Genomic DNA, 17,965 nt, shown 5'->3' with positions numbered 1-17,965 from the left:
TCTTTTTAAATCTGTCTGGTGGAAACAGACATGGTGACTATCTATAGCCGCTGTTGTTATCGTAGCAGCCTACCTGCCTCCTGAGGACTAGGCAGGCAGAGGTACTTCAAAAGGTGAATCATCAGTGAGCAAGAGCACAACCCAGGAATGTTTTTTTTTTCACTGCAGGTGACTTCAATCATGCAAATCTAAATTCAGTTTTGCCACATTTCCTCCAGCATGTCACGTTTGCGTCAAAGACAGCACAAGAAAAATCAGCTTAATCAATGTATTTTAGTCTGTGAGCGATCTTTTTATATTTTACTGCTCAATCACAAACCAAACATCAAAAACCTGCCAAGATGGCACAAATTGCCATCATAGGAGCAAACACTCTTGCATTCATTCATGATGCCATTCATTCCTTCGTAGGTCTACAAAGTGTAGTGTTTGTAGAAAAAGAGCAATTTTACGGTAAGCGTAGAACATAGTCTGTATGTGGAATATGAAAAACGTCAGCCCCCCTCAAGGTCAAGTCCATTATCCAGTCAGTTCACAGTAGCACTACTAAGAGAAAAGCTTTCTGTGTCCTCTCCCATATGAGCACCCTCTTGTGCTCAGGCGCTGCTTGTAATTTTTGGTCCATATTGTTATTACTATTATTATAATCATCATGAGTGCGTTGCAAGAAAAAAAACCACGTAATAATTACATATTGTGAAAAGCTTTCTTTCTTGTTCTTCCACTTTTACCTGGAGGAGGTGGCCAGGGAGATGAGCAGGGCCTGCAGAATGCCTCTGATGTAAACTATGGGGCTCTTCTTAGTGATGAAGAAGTACATGGCTGGCAGGATGAACAGACCGTGCAGCACCAGGCCCATAACCACAGTGATGGCGTAAAAGCCCAGCTTCTTCCCCATGGCTGAAGGGTCATCCATCTCCAAGATCTTACCAGCAACAAGGAAGACAATACCAAAGGGGAAATACCTGGAGAACGGGGTAGGGGGTCGAAACGTGGGAATTAAATGAAACGTCAATGCATCCAATCCTCATTTAGACATTCATCGTTACTGCCATCATCTGCTAAACTGCTCACAGATGTTGTTGTTTACTTTTGATGCTTTTTACTTCCGAGATTCAACTCTTACCATATGACAATAGCAACAATCTTCAAGACGGCCTCATTTAAACTCTGGCAGAAGTTGACCAAAGCGCTTCCATTGGGCCCCATTCTGCCCAACATTATTCCTGGATAGAAGACAAAAACACAACATATGCTGCATTCACAATGTGACAGATGCATCAATTATACTCCTGCAAAGATCCATTAAACTTTGGAAATGTGCGACTATTTTTTGTTTTCCACTTTTCTGTTGCACAGCACATAATAAACTAAATGATTTCCAGGTGTGGATGTACAATTACAAATGCAGTGTATGTGCATTTCACTCTCTGAGGGTGTGTGTGTGTGCATGATGCATACCAACTACTTACCCATAGTTGCAGAGAAAATAACAATCCCCAGCACATTCATGCCTTCGCTGGTGCCAGGCGATGTTTTCATGATGACGTCAGGAGGCGGCGTGAGATCCAGCGAGAAGTTCTGCACATCAGTGCCGTTGTCGTCCTGGATGCCGTAGATGTAGACCCGGCGCGTGGTTGTCTCGTCCAGGAGCTGTGCCACCGTCGGTTTGGGGATGAGTTCTGGCACTCTCTGGGTTCGATACTTGCAAACCACAACAGGGCAAAGGCCCGAACGTGAGCACAGTCAACGTGACACCAACATAGATGTTCAAAGCACAGTGATGTGCATTCAGAGGTGTTGACAATCAGGGGAAAAGATTTACATTACAGATGGGAGCAGGCAATTAACACAGTACACAGGGTGTTAGAGTCTGCAGCTGTTTTGATGGCATTTTCTGATAAAACAGAAGCACTGCAGGGAACAGGTTTACTTAATGTCCATGGAAAACAAAGAATTGCATGATGGTACCAGTACCACTCTCATGTCTGTAAGCTAAAGATGAAGCTGCAGCTGAAGGATGAGTTCTCAGCTCACTGTTTCCATTTTTTTGCTAAGATAATCCATGTGCTGTTGCTTGTTGCTACATATTTAGCATCCAGGCGTGAGGGTGGTACAAGCATACGCAAAGACACACACACGGCTCCAAGACACTGGACGTCTGCGCCTACCTGTTGGAAAGTAGCTTGAACCAGGTTGGCCGGGAACATGTTTCTAGGGAAGAGAATAAAAAAAAAAAAAAAAGTCCTTCAGTGGATGATGTGGCTGTGTTGTAAAACATATACAAGAACATGCACAGTCAAAGAAAACTATAACATAACATGTCTTCAATAAGAGTACACACAATGACAGTGATTCAATGGAATGACTTCTCCACAGGTTTTGTTCACTAGAATAATTTTGCAGAATAATAACGGCCTTGTCATTTCTAAAACTCTGAACTATTTAGAATCCACATATCTAAAAAATATGTTCTTTCATTTACAGGTTTAGATTTTTTGCTTGTTTGTTAATGGCACTGGTTGAAGTTTTGTGAATCAGTGAAGGACGACACCTTATACCAGCACTCAGCTCAGCAGTTCCTCATGAATAGAGTAACTAATAGTTTATGTTTTAGTCACTATGTTTTTTCTGCAATGATCCTGCCGGATTTAAATCTGCCTAGATAGTAGGAAGTTGGTACACACAATAAAGTGGTCTGAAGAGCCCACTCGTGTCTCAGCTGAACAAAAGGATTTTAAGTGCTTTGCCCTCCAAGGGTAAATGCAGCGGAGGTGATTCAGATTTCCTCAACTATAGAGGAAGAAAGAGAAGCAGGTAGAATGAGAAAAGAGGGACCGAGCGAGTAGAAACGAGGAAAATATGAACATCATGAATGGGAAAATGAAAGCCCAAAGACCAAGTAAGCTTGTGTTAGAGTCGGATTCACACAAAGCAACTATAAAACAGTGGAAGTTATTGGTTAATGATGATAAAGGCTAAAACCAGAATAATTTACACACCGTAATAATAAAACTTTTCATTGTTTACTCACTGCACAGTTGGGGTTGGCTGCAGCCCCTTGCAACCCTGCAGAGTATGGATAATTGCTGATTGTGTGGGTGGATGGGGAGGAGATGTACCATCATCGCTGTGACTTAATTCTCACACAGTTCAGTGATTTTAAAATGTGCTCGTCCTAAGTTCAGACGATTACGTGAGAACGCTGCGTTGTGTGCGCAATGGTTAAAAGCACGCACGCACGCACGCACGCACCGCTACATCTACTGTAGGACTGACACAACACATATGATCTATAAAACATAGTCAGTGAAGTCGAGGCAAATGATTTTCAGGTTGGTCAAACTATTTCTTCTGTTTAGATCTGGCTACATATGGCAGAGTAGTATTTTATTATTAGCATGATTGGAACTGTCTCTAATAATAAATCTGAGACACACTATGAATAATTTAACCAGTTGAGCACAGAAAATCACTTACTATTCTTATTGAGTAATTGTATAACAACGATTCTAGTACACAATGACTGCGAACACAATATTAACATTACAACTCAACAGTTGAGTCATAAAAAATCATTACTATAATGTTTATTATTCTTATGTACTATGTACTGCCAACTTAATTTATTTCAAATAAAAAAAGAAACTTCTATTGCAATACCAACATGCACTATACACTGAATGAAGAGGAGCTTTGTTCTAATTTCAATGGAATGATTGAATCCGAAACAGAAGCAACAATTAGCCCTTTTTGTCAGCTGCCATTTAATCACACGCTGCTGAATGAGACGCTGCACATTTTGTAGCATTACTCACACAAAAAGAGTGTCAAATTCAGCAGTACATTAGTGCTGGCTGTAAATCCCACATCAACAGAGCTCTATAGTCCCAACTACACAGAAATTTCACTCCAGGGTTTACACAGTTTGTGACTTTAGTGATATGTGGTAACGATATGAAGTAATATGGTGTTAGTGAATGTTCTGCCTGGGTTTGACCACGTGGCCGTTCAGCAGCCTGCCCTGTGTGCAACACAGCCAACAAGCTAATGAACTCTGACCCCAGTGCTCCTAATAAACCAAAGTATATTAATACATACTTTGCTCATTGCACACAGACACACGCGCACACACGGTTGCAGACAGTCAGGCCTATTTGTGAGTGTACCAATGTGGTATGGCTGGATGATAGATGAAGTCTGTAAAGAAGCTTTGCAAGATAAATCCAAAGCACAGCTGTGCCCCGTGAAAACACACAGAAACACACACGCACTGACGTCCTGTGAACAACAGAGCTTTACCGCTGCCACATGATCAGTACATATTGGATTTCACGGCCTTGGCCAGTTTGTTACTCCCCCTTTTTACATTCTGTGTTTGTGAAGTGCTTCTCAGGGTCCCTTAATTGGGGGACTTTGGGGCTCAGAGGGTTTATAAAGAACCAAAATAGCTTCTACACACTTATCTTAACAATGCATGATGAAACAACAACTTCACAACTTAAATATTCTGGTAGCCCACTGACCGAATATCACACTGACCCAGTAGCTCTCAGGGCTTCACTGTCATGTTTCTCACTGCAGGGCTGAACCCGGGTTCACCTCTAACTCACCAAGTCCATCCTTCATCAGCACTAATTAGCTTAGCTCAACAACCCATTGACACAGGAAGCTCTATGCTCTGATCTCAAGCATTTCCCTGACTTCAGTCCTCATAAAGTAGAGAGGAAAAACGTACACAGACCAGGCATTTTATATTATAAAACCGATTTAATTGAAAGAAATGAGCATGTGGCATCTGTGCTGTAATTAACATATAGACAGTAATTTATATTTATTCTTTATTCTTGGTCAATTCACAAAATCTGAAGCGAACACGTAATCAATATTATGTAAAGGTAAATGTATTATATATATCTCTCTATATATATCTCTAATGCCCATTTCTTGTTCCATTTCAAGAACTGCTGGCTGAGAAAAAGTGATGTTTCTGCTCAAACATGTTCTTATTAAGAGTTTCCAGACTTCATTTGATTAAACTTTTTTCTCCTTTTGTGTCTTGTTACTCATCTTCATTCCATTTAAATTTATCTTGGAGGTCCAGACCTGCAGGTGCTGAACCACTTTCATAAAACGTGTAGGTGTTTTTGTACACCTCCGCCACACACCAGACAAAATGACTCTGTACTCATACTGTATTCAAAATGAATGCCATATAGGTTTTTCTGCAGCATCCTTTGTTAATGCTTTACTTTGGGAACTGTTAACTGTACATGTAAACGTGTGGTACCCTCATAGTTTGTTAGTTTTAGACAAGCAGCTGTCTATCTCCCTCTGTAACCTTCTATATCTGTAACATTGCACATGTACCTCTCTTGCAATAGGAGAAACGGGAGTCTTCTGTCTTACCGAATGAGATCCAGCAGAGCATCAGCTGAGCTAGTCATCGGTTTCTTGCTGTCCTCAGAGTCCTCCTTCTGAGCAGCTCCGCCCGGGTGGATGATGTATACCATGACGATGCCCACTACCACGGCAACAAAGGTGGTCCAGAGGTAGTAGGAGATAGTCATGATGCCCAGGCGACTGGAGCACTTGGCATCCAGGGCGGCCAGACCTGACATCAGACTGTAGTATGTAGAGGCAGAAACAGTACAGGGGGACAAAAAGACAGACAGGGTGACAGGAGTTAATTAAAAAACCAAGAAGGACTTTGTGACACCGATGCTAAGGAACTGCTTGTTTCTGCCAGGGTTTTATGATTCTTCTCATTTTAAAGATTACAGTGGTTTGTAAACACATGAAACCACCTTAGCTCCTCACAACTACGTCACAAGTGTGTTGAATTTTTAGACACCGAACAAAATGTTGGAAAGGAGAGGAGATAAAACTGCAGGGTTAAGTTCAATATTCATCCTAATAGAAAACTTGTGCATGTACAAGCAAACCATCAACTCTTCAAATGCATGTCTGTATTCTACAACTTTGACATAATGGCAATTAACTAAACGTCGGTTTTTGTTTTATGAGACACTGTCTGTGCAGTCTGAGATAAGCCAGAGTGTAATACTGCGAAAGTCTCTTTTACGACAGGGAGAAAAATAACCATTAAACAGACTTAAAATTGCTCTCGAAATTGGTCTGTCTTTCTGTTTTTGTCTCTCTGTCCCTGGCTTCCCTCTTTAACTGGTGAAACGTGAAAGCCTGGGGGAAGGGGATAACCAACTGTAGTCGTAAACATTATAAATAGGAGGGAGTGATTTGCATTTAAATAGGTACCGCTTCAAATCATTCTCACGTTCACTTATTCATTTTCACTGCTCTGACACGGCAACATGTTATTTTTTGCTTTTCAGTTGGTAGAGAAAATGTTCGAAAAATAAAAACAATACAGGCACGAGTCATTTGTCAGAGGTGTGGGAAGATGCTGAAACGAGACAGCAGGAAAGTGAAGTCAGTAAAAGTCAGAGGAGAGAGAGGGAGTTGGAAGGGTGCTCGGTTGGCCTCTTGAGCAAGGGTGACAAGATTTTCTCCCAATTCAAAATGTAATCTGGTTTGACTTGGCAAGTGTTTGGAGTGGATGGAGTCTTTCTGTGCAGAGGCTGTGTGTGTTCAACCTCATACTCCTATCTATGAAATACTGTACGTGACACTAAACCTCCATCTCCTACAATTATGTACAGTTGCTCCAGAGAGGAGAGTGTCAGTCTTCACATATCTTTAACTGTATAATATTTTATTCAGTAGCCAGTTTTTGGCTATTTATACCAACCTAAAAAGTGTGTGTGTGTGTGTGTGTGTGTGTGTGTGTGTGTGTGTGTGTGTGTGTAATAGCAGACTATTCATTTATCCATAACTGAGTCATCAGGAAAAGTATGATCTCCCCAGCAAATGAAATTGGTTGAAAGTGTCAGCAGCAGCGAGGTTTTAAAGGCTACGGGAACTAGCTCACAGAAGTCAGCTGTGCAGCCACATCATATTTTCACAGCTAAATGACCCAAAGCTTTGCACAGGAAATAAAGTCACATTTGGATTTGATGAAATTACAGCATGGGTGTGGTAGGAATACACACACATGCACACAGCTCCTCTGTTGTTGTTTAAGTTTTGTTATGTATTTGTTGGCTATATCTTTAATGTCAATTCACACTGTGTGCTTTTTCTTTGTCTCTCACTTGTCTAGTTACAAATACTACTACTGCTACTACTACTAATAATAATAATACTAACAATAATAATATGTGGATCAAGACTGTGTAACGTTTGTTGAAAATAAAACGAAGTGGCATAGTGTAACAATGGCATGAACAGAAATAATTCATAAAGTCAGTGAACTGAGTCATTTACAGTCGGTAACAATACAGATATTATCAGTTTGCTATTCTCAAGCAGCAACAGCTGACATGAGCTATGCCTCTCAATAAAGAAATCCAAGAAGACCGATGATCAAGAACTGCTGATTTGCATGTAGCTGGAAAGAGTTACAGAGTTTGGATATTTATCAGTCCACAGTGAGATAAACTGTGGATAAGAGAAGAAGATTTGGAGCCGTGGTTACTCTCCACAGAAGTGGGCGTCCAGCTACAACTCCAAAGGCACAATATAAAAAGCACAGTGAGCTGAAAATATAATAATAACAGCCAACGGCGTGAAGGTTTCAATGAAGCTGATTAACATCTGTGTTCAAGAGTCAACCGTACACAACGCATTGAACGAGCATGGTCTCCACGGCAGGACACCACAGAGGAAGCCATCGCTTTCCTAACAAAACATTACAGCAAGCCTGAAGCCTTGACACTCTATAACAAAGATTGTTTAAGAACATGCACCACTATGTATGGTGTAACAAATGAATCGTGTACCCAGTTGAAAACATCATCAACAGGGAAGTACGCTGGAGGGAACATCATGGTTTGGGGCTGCTTTCTTAACTTTTACCACTTTCCATTGTAAATAATCACAATATAAAACAGGATAACATCAAGAAGTCTGCAAGTCGAAACTCAGGTCAAGCTGGGTGAACAGGATGTTAAAACCTAAATATCAAACTAATCGTACTACAGAATGACTTTGGAGACACAACGTCCTCAGAGCTCAGACCTTAACCTAATGCGGATGCTGTGGGTGAGTGACACGAAGAGAGACATTCACACCAGCTGTCGTAAGAATGTGGCTGAGAAGAAGCAGATCTGCGAGGAGTTCCTCCTGGATGCTGTGCAGGTTGTCACAGCTACATGAAATGCTTGCACGAGGTCACTGTTGACTGACAAAGGTAGTCGCTATTATTTTTTCCAAAATCATTCTACATGTTTAATGGTGTTTAATGTGTCAAGTAAAGACACAAATAATCATGACTGTGTTTTATCTGCTTACAATTCTTATGATTGGTGATAATTGTGACTTTGGTGCAGAACAGATCAAACATGTCTCTCTAATGTTACAGCTACTAAATGCTGCTTCTTTTCCCTCTTATAGGTGGAAAAGTCAAGGCACACCTGAGGTTCGTCACCCCTGCTGCTTTCTATGCACTAGGCTATTGGCTCATACCTGTATCAGCCAATTACCTTAAACATAATCAGTGCATACAGGAAGCATCACCATTTAAACCACCTCGCACGTGTCATTTAGTCCTTCATTCTTCACTCTACGCCCACTATTCTGCCTTTTTTCAGTTCCCTCAAGTAGTGAACCTGACCTTTGATAGCCCAAGGGATTTTTAGCAGATTACTGTTTTTCAGTAATGGACTAATGGACATTGTAGGGTACAATTGTGATTTGAATGCAATTAGCAGCACATTGCTGATGCTTGATGGCATGTCAAACACTTAAATTGGATTTATTAATGTGTATACATGGGGCCATTATGAAACTGAAGTAAACGTCTTGTGATAAATATTAAACAGTACAACAAATGCACTGATGTACAAGTTCTAATTGCATGTACCATGTTGTTCCTATCAGTTAATTAGGAAAAGCTCATGAAATTACCTGCTAAAGGTGCCTCACTTTTGACTGTTTGTTGCTTTAACTAAGCGTTGTGATGTGACTGGAAATACATTAACAGAAAGGTGCACAGCTTGTGTGATTAAACCTCGCCCTATTTGGTATATCGGGCTGCAAGAGCAGCTGCAGCAGTGATAACTATAGGGCTTGCCCTGTGGTGGTCGAGGATTAGACAGCCCCGCCATAAAAGAGAGAGTCAAGCTCATGTGGATCGACAGAACAACAAAACATGAGTCTTCTGGGAAACGGCAGGCAGTTATGCTGCATTGTATGGTATGTCCAGATGTTTGATGCAGCGTTAACATGAGATCCAGGAGATCAGCAGAGGAAAAATACATTTGTTATTCCAGGGATTTACTCCATGACTTCCTCGTCCCTACTCAGTGCATTAAAATCTGATAATAATATCACAATCAAACGTTTTTTTCACTGAAACTACACACTGTGTATCATCTATGGTTTCATGGTTCATCATGTTTTGTGAATTAAAGCAAAAACGTTACAATTTTCACAGTGAACTGCATTTAGAAAATAGTGAAATGTAAACATTGTGTCATAAATGTACTACTGTATGTGACATCAAACCATTTTGACCTGTAACTCAATCAAACAAGATACTGACACATTTTCAATTACACATCCAGCAGATACCTTATCAACAACATTAGCATTTATTATTATTATTATGAATACAGATCTAATATTCACCCTCTTTTAAAAGATAAATAAAGTTGAGTGAAAATGAAAACTATGAGCTTAAAGACACTAAAATGCTCCACAGAGCTGAGGTGCAAACTCATCTGCAAAAATTTTGTGTCTGTGATGGACGGCAGTAAGAGCAACTCACTTACATGTAATCATATTATCAGGTTTAAATTAAAAAAGGTTGATTTGTGACTTCTTTACATGGGTCCAAAAAGCCTCATATTATGAGAAAAGAGCCAAAGATAATGTTATTTTTCAGTTCCTTTAGATAACTGTCTGGTCTCCATCATTTCTAAGCGATTAGTTCTTCACTGTGTAGGTGGTAGATATCAACGAGGCTGTAAGCTGAAATATGTGGAAGATATATGATATTTACACTTCATCTACTGAAATTGCATTTTATTTTCAACACAATATTGTGCTGAGTTAAAATTAAAATGATACCCAGTTAAGAATATGTCACACCTTTACTTTTTTCTCGACTATGGAAAAACCACATGAAATCCGAGTTCCATATGTCAGCTGTTATTTCTCATCAAGAGGAAAATTAATGACTGCACTGCCGGTACTAAACAAGACTATCTCCGCTGACATCTCCGCCCTGCTCTTTGATATGTGAGGGATTACAATGTGTGGCCTGCCATGTGTGGTTGCATCTACTGTGACGTTTCGTTTCGAGCGCACATACAGCAGATCTGGTACAAGAGTTTTGGACCATATGGAGCTTACATTCCTCCCTGCTGCACCTTCACTGAGCAAGAGCATTAGAGTAATCCCACGACCAGATGAAAAAGAGAAGGCCAAGGCTCCTTGGACTGGGTTTATCCATGACATCCATGGCATGTAATAGTGACACTGTGGCCTTTGTTTCAATAGGTCAAATCAGTACAAGCGACACTGGTGTTGTACTTGGTTGCGGTTTAACTGTTGTTCCAGGATTATTTCTAATTTGCAAAAAATTATTCTTGGCTATTAAACATACGTAAAATCAAAAAAACTAAACAAACAAAAAAAACCCCACAGTCAGTCACAATAAGGAATTATGCATTTTCATGACTATTGACTTAATTAGCAAGTGACACAGTAGATTCAGTCGTTGATAATAATAGTGCTCATGCTCAGTGAAGCATGGGCATGCAAAAATACACCTTGTAGTGAAGTCTATGAAAAATGATATAATTCAAGCTATATTTCATCCTAATTTTGAGCAACCATTGTAAAAGTGACGACATGTTTAGCCTCATGTCGTCATTTAACCGCTGGCTGTCTTAGCCGTGTCCTGCAAACAGCGTGTGCTACATAGACAATTGGAAAACCTTTTGGGGAAAACCTGGGCTGATTAGAAGAGGCGGCATCCATCCCACTTTAGATTGTGTGTCTCTACTATCTAGAAATATGGCTTATCTAGAAATATGAGTTTATTAGACGACCTGAACCTTGACATTTAACAGTGGAGCCCAGGACACAGCCTTACATGCCTCTCTGCAGTTTTCTTTACAGCCGTCACCCCCCCGAAAACTACCAAAATCCCATAGAGACAGTGTCTGTTGCCAGACCACTTAAATTATATATATCACAAACAAACACAAGAGGAGAATATCAAAAGACGAGAAATCTCTCTCGTCTAAATCCCTGTTAGTGAATGATTTGATAAGTGACCATCAAATACACTTATTCTGTCTTACTGAAACCTGGCTGCAGCAGGATGAGTATGTCTCTCTGAATGATTCAACCCCCCCAAGTCATATTAATTATCATGTTCCTAGAAACACAGGTCGGGGTAGAGGAGTAGCAGCAGTCTTCCACTCAAGTTTATTAATTAAGCCCAGACCTAGACATAGATTTAATTCATTTGAGAGCCTCACTCTTAACCTCTCTGAACCAGTCCTGTTTGTTATTGTGTACCGTCCTCCTGTCTCTTACTCTGAGTTTTTAACTGAATTCTCAGAGTTTCTATCTGATTTAGTTCTTAGTGCAGATAAAGTCATTATAGTGGGTGACTTTATTATCCATGTAGGTGTTGATGATAACTGCCTCAACACTACATTTAAGTCACTATTAAACCCACTCACTGTTTTAATCACACCCTTGATCTTGTTCTGACATACGGTGTTGAAATAGATTATTTAATATTTTTTAATAACATTTACTTTACTAAACTTTAATTCACCTGGGAAAAAACTACCACTACAGTAGATGTTTATCTGAAAACGCTGTTCACAAATTTAAGAAACTGATTCCATCTTTGATTTCAGAGCCATGTATCAACACAGAGGAGGGCTGTTATCCTAACTTTACTCTTGTACAAATCGACTATCTTGTTGATAATACTGCAGCCTCACTCCAAGCATTACTTGATACTGTTGCCACTCTGAAAAAGAAGCTAGTGAATCAGAGGAAGCTTCGTGGTACAAATCCGTAGCTTAAAGCAGAAATCACGTAAACTGGAAAGGAGGTGGCGTTCCATTAATTTAGATGAATCTTGTCTAGTCTGGAACCACAGTTTAATAATATATATAAAAAGCTCTCCTTAAAGCTAGATCCACATACAATTCATCATTACTAGAAGCAAATAAGAACAACCCCAGGCTTCTTTCAGCACTGGAGCCAGGCTGACAAAGAGTCTTAGCTCTGCTGAACTCTCAATGACTTCATAAACTTCTTTACAAATAAAATCAGAACTATTAGAGAAAGAATTGATTGGATTGGCATGGGTGTACTCGTATGTACAACAGCTTTAGATTCATTTGTCAGACCGTACTTAGACTGCTTGTTACCCATAGATCATGCTATGTTTATTCAATAATTATTTCATCTAAACCAAACCAACATGTATGTTAGATCCCATCCTGACTAGGCTGCTCAAAGATGTCTAATAATTTAATTTACTATTAATAGGATGTCTCAATAACTCATTAAAAAGCCTCTAGTTAGTTAAAAATGCTGCAGCCAGACGTCTGACTGGAATCAGCAAGAGAGATCATATTTCTCCTACGTTAGCTTCTCTCCATTGGCTCCCTGTAAAATCCAGAATAGTGTTTAAAACACTCTCCTCACATATAAAGCACTTAATAATCAAGCTCCATCTTATCTTAAAGACCTCATATTTCCATATTTTCTAAGTGGAACGCTTTTTTCTCGGAGTGCAGGCAGATGGACGCCCACCATGTGCCTGGTTCTGCTGAAGGTTTCTTCCTCTGAAGGGAGTTTGTCCTCTCCACTGTTACCTGGTGCCCCTCAAATAGGATTGTTGGGTTTTCTATATGTGCCTTGAGATGACTTCTGTTGTGATTTGGCGCTATACAAATAAAACTGAACTGAACTGAATTAATACTTGTTATTTTCTCTCAGAGTGGGCATACCCCTAAGGCAGCCTCAATTTAGATGAGTATAATTGATTTCATTAGTATGGTCTATATTGTCCAAGCCACAGTACTGGCTCAGTTATATCTCTATTTTGTGTGTGTTTTTTACAAATAGACTTTGTGAAGGACTGTGTGGCAAATCAGTAGCAAGTAGGTATGAATTGTTACAGCATCACAATGGCATTCTACTAAATGTGCTGTAATGTACTGAAGTGTCTGATAGACAGTTAAATACTTATCTGAACAAAAACATGGTTTTAGAAATAAATTACCTTCAGTGTCTTGCCTAATGAAAGTTTTTGTTACTCCTGCAGTTCTCATTTTTCCTTTCACTGTGTTTGCAATAGATAAACACAGAATCCAAGCGGAGAGCAACCTTGCCGCTTAAGGCCACATTCCTGGCTTAACTTGACAAATACACTCTCAACTTACTTAAGGTCTTCAGCAAAAGAGGAGGAGCTGCTGGAAAGGATATCCTCTTCCTCATGACAGCAAAGGCAAGAACTCGTATAGTTGAATGTTCCCACCAAATAAAACATTTTTAGACCCTTACGGTTATTTAATATAAAACACAACTCTTAATATGAAGAAGAAGAATGTAATTTATCGCGTTTGCAAAGTCGTGCGTGTAATAATAATAATAATCATCAGTCCTGCTGTTACCTGGGTTTTATGTCAATGGAATGTTTTGCTGATGAACAGATGGTGAAATGGTCTTTAGATATTTACAATTTTACAAATTGTTCTTATTTGCTGGTCCATGTTTTTAATGTTATGCTGAACTTGGTAATAATGATCACCTAACTGTGTCTCTGTAATTTCGGGGTTTATTAATCAGTTCAACACAAATTACTTTCATGTAAAATACTTGAACAGAGTTTGCATGAACTTAACTTAATGCAATCTGTTAAGTTATCGACATCAACCCAACATGACAGTTAACCATCTAGAATCGCCGTTGTAAAATTGCATGGAAAATTTGCGTGTAATTGAATTAAATTAAAGACAAAGTCAACGTTTTGGACAGGATTATCTTTCTGAGCGTAGCATAATTGCAAAAGGAGAAAGAGGAAGCTCACAGCAACTCTGAAAAGTACGTAATGGTAAATGTCAGTGGATAAAAATGCAGTATTTACTAGGAATCCAGGACTGAACGTGCCACAACGTGAAATGAAAAATACATTTAATATACTGATGAGAAAATAGCTCATCCTTTCATCTTCTTTGAAGAACATTGCTTTCATAGACTGGCTTTTCAAATTTGTCTTCCTTGATCCATGAACTATATCAGCCTTGAGCAGAAGCACCAATAAATCAAGGATCTCACCAGTTCTCTCTCCAAACTGTATGTTGAATACATTTGTGGGAAAACAGGACACACCTGAAGCTAAAGCTTAAAGAAGCTCTTCTGACCTTTGCCTAGTGAAACACATACCTCTGCCCTCTCCCTTTTCCCAACACACTATTTCCTCCCAGATGTTCACTAATCAGCATCTTTTTATTGATTAAAAAGTCATTAATTGCATTGAACTGAAAATAAAACTCTTAAAGCTATCTTGGTTTCTAATGGGAAACCTAATTGAATATGTGATTAAAAGTGCTGTATGCTCTCTAATGAGCACCGCAGTCTCTAAATGTGGTCTGCTTGCTACTCACGGGATGCTGAGTTGAGATGATGAGTGTTCATGAATGATTCCTTATTTGATGAGATAACCAAATAAATAAAACTCGTCTTTGACCCTTTTGCCCTTTCTGACCATTAGAAAACCACTTGACATTATGCTTGTGGAAAAGGTGATTCACAACATGCACAACTACAGTATGACATCACTTAATTTCTGCAGTCTGACAACTAACCATCACAATGCAACGTGATGGGCACATGGCACACAATCATACTGTACCCACCAAGTCAGCCTGACAGCCAGAGTAAAGGGTACAAGGGCTAAAATTCACTCTCAAGAAAACTAGAATTAAATAAAATATTTATTAAAAATAATTAATTTGCCTTCTGGGCAATTAATTGCATCCTCCCTGTGTGAGGACAGACAACAAAAGGTGACAAAAACATCTCTGAAGGACTAATATCGATCCACAATATATAAAAATCCATAAATAGATAAACTGATTAACACATCCTCTCTGACTGTTTTTAATCACAGTAGGGATAATGTGAAAATCAGAACTATCCAATTAAGATGAACACATAGGAAACACACAGTGTTCAAAAGAGAACAAAACAGGCTTCCATGTTCAAAATGCACATACATACACTTTTTTTCTACCATATTCTGTTAATATTTGAATTTCTATTTGTAAGAATAAAGGCTAAATGCCTGAAAAGCTGGTCCTAAAGAAAAAGAATTGCTGCATGTTCACGGTCATTTGCTCCGTGGGTAGTTTCACATTTAAATTAAACATGTTCCCTGGCAATAAGTGATTCATATTTCTCCAAACCATGTAAACATCCTGCAGGACACACCCACTCAGATCTGTTTCACACCGCTCATTTTCCATGCCAACGATTTCTTCTTTCTTGTGTGTAACTGAGCATTCAGCTTAAAGCTGCATACGAACACACTGATTATGGTTTGGAGATTCAGACGAACAGAATGAAGCACAGCTCACAGAGACAGGCGCCCACATCCCAGCATTGTTACCTATCGCAGGCTCAAAAGACTCATTAACGTTTCTCTGCAAGATTTCACACAAATGTGCATGAAACCTTCAGTGCTCTTAGGAAAAGTGCTAATACCAGACTGACAAAATATGTACTGATGTACAATCAGGAAAATAAAGCTTTTAAAAATAAGAGTCTTCAATTATCTTCAATATCTCTCATTAATCATATAAATGTACTAATACTTTCATGTGCTTTAAATGCCAAAATATGTACCTAACTAAATGATTGTGGAGTAAAATCTACAATATTTCCTATAATGGAGTAAAGTAAAGATATAAAGTGGCATGGCAAAAGAAAACCCATGAGCACCTCAAATGTGTGTATTTAATTACTGTACTTGAGTGAAGTTTTTATTTGGATATCACTATAAACCACAAAAAACGATTATAATGTCATTTTTCATAAGCTAGTTTAATATAATACTTTATTTTAATTATAATAACACAAATAAAAGAAACATGGGACATGAGGAGGCAGTGTGTAGAGTGTCCATTGCTTCTGCATGAAGTGCTCCTGGGATAATCTAGTTTCCGCTTTGGCTGGTGCGCAGATGGTGCTGGGAGGGGGAAAAAAAAAAAAAAACGGGGACAGGCAGGCTATAGGGCTGTGGCGGATATTCACCCCTAGATAAGCCCTACTGTACCATGAACCATGTCAGGCAGCCGGTCTGTGCATCCCGATCTAGACACTCTCTGCTGCTGTCAGTGGGCGCGGTAGCTCAGAGAACGAGAGGGAACAGCAGGCCCGTCAGCTGACCCCCCCACCGTGTTTGTGTCTGTGGCTGGTTGGGACATGCATATCTGCAGAGTGCCGCAATTGCAAAGATATGCAGATATTCAGCAAATCATTGGTGAGTGGGTGGGAGCAGGTGGGTGATGGTTAGTCCAAACACAACAGCTGTGAAGTAACGAGCCATACCTTCTACCTTCATTACCTATTATTGCCTCCGCTGAGTTGCAGGCAGGCACCGCGCAGGAACATTGAGTGTGCTTCAGACTTGTCAGGAGCCTCAGCACACAGAACCCATGCTAAGCGTCAAATGTTTTCCCTGATGGCTTTTACAATCCCCGTGTGCTGAAGTGCTTTGTTGAACTTAGCAGCGTTTGGCCCCCTGCCTGCATGCACTGTTTCAGATTAGATGTAATTAACATCTCTTGCCCTCACGTGCTTCACGTTTGGCAGGGAAACCTGCACTGGAGTGATCTCCTAGCCTGAATTTGTTGAAACTGGGTGAGTGGACCATGAGTATGCACAAATTCACAAATGGCGTCTTTTGCCTTGAACACAGAAAAAGACGAGCGCGCGAAAAACACGGGGGGGCAACGCAGAGAAGCCCTGACAGACAGAAATATAGACACAGAGGGGGACAGACAGGGAGAGAGAGACACACAGAGATGGAGGAAGGATTAACTTCTCATCCAGTCTTTGCTGTTGCATAGATTGTAAGTAGCTTATTGCACAAAGCGCCCTGCATGTAACTGGTGTGCTTGCATGATTTGTTTTGGCAGCTTTTTTTTGTTTTTTTTCTGTATTGGACATCACTGACCTCGTGCAGGCAACTGAGAGCTTTGAGACTGAAATAGTCCGACTGGGGAAGCTGGCATCCTGTGCGCTTCTAAGAATGAATCCAAAGCTACAAAAGGGGAACACGTTTACCTCCAGGCAAACATTACTCTTTAATCCTTGTTTTTAAAGATAATTGGGCACAGTAGAAATCTCTTGCGCGTTGTGCTTTTCATCTACATTAATCACACTGCAGACATGCACAGCCAGAGTACGAAATCCTCTATGCTGTACCTGCAACCGCTGCATAGAATATATATCGTTTGAATTTAAATTGGAGATAGGACTGTGAGACTTTCTACCCAGAAGAAAACTCCACAACTCCCTCTGACTCTCGTTTTACAGAAGCTTTAAAGTTTTCTGTTTAAGTAAGTACGTTTCTCAAAACTCATTTATGGCATGCACAGCGTTGAAAATCCTCTTGTCCTGTTCAATTTCTTTTATTCAGCACCTTTTAACGCTCGTCCTGCAACCTTTTTTATTTCTGTCTTCTAATGTGAATTTTGATTTGTCCACAAAGTACAAACCAATTCACCAGGTTTATCTATGAACAAAGCTGAAATTTTCCCAGTTATTCGCAGTAGACCAACAAACAGGTTGTCACTGAGCACAGCTGATAAGCTTAGTGGGTCAGGAGGGGTTGAAAGGT

At 39.8% G+C, this 17,965-nt stretch overlaps 1 protein-coding gene across 1 annotated transcript in view; it reads right to left on the bottom strand.

Moving 5' to 3' along the window:
- slc1a7a (solute carrier family 1 member 7a) overlaps positions 1-17,965 on the bottom strand; it is a 28,312-nt gene that overhangs the window by 4,857 nt on the left and 5,490 nt on the right. Inside the window, exons 3-7 of the mRNA XM_026374641.1 lie at positions 5,410-5,625; positions 2,172-2,214; positions 1,473-1,704; positions 1,127-1,226; positions 732-965 (exon numbers count right to left, since the gene is read on the bottom strand). Of these exons, the coding sequence (XP_026230426.1) occupies positions 732-965; positions 1,127-1,226; positions 1,473-1,704; positions 2,172-2,214; positions 5,410-5,625 (825 nt within the window). The remainder of the gene's footprint in view (positions 1-731; positions 966-1,126; positions 1,227-1,472; positions 1,705-2,171; positions 2,215-5,409; positions 5,626-17,965) is intronic.

The sequence above is a fragment of the Anabas testudineus genome, chromosome 17, assembly GCF_900324465.2.
Source record: "Anabas testudineus chromosome 17, fAnaTes1.2, whole genome shotgun sequence".
Taxonomy (NCBI): domain Eukaryota; kingdom Metazoa; phylum Chordata; class Actinopteri; order Anabantiformes; family Anabantidae; genus Anabas; species Anabas testudineus.
Note: the sequence above shows the minus strand (reverse complement) of the source record. Positions and strands in the feature narration are given on the sequence as shown.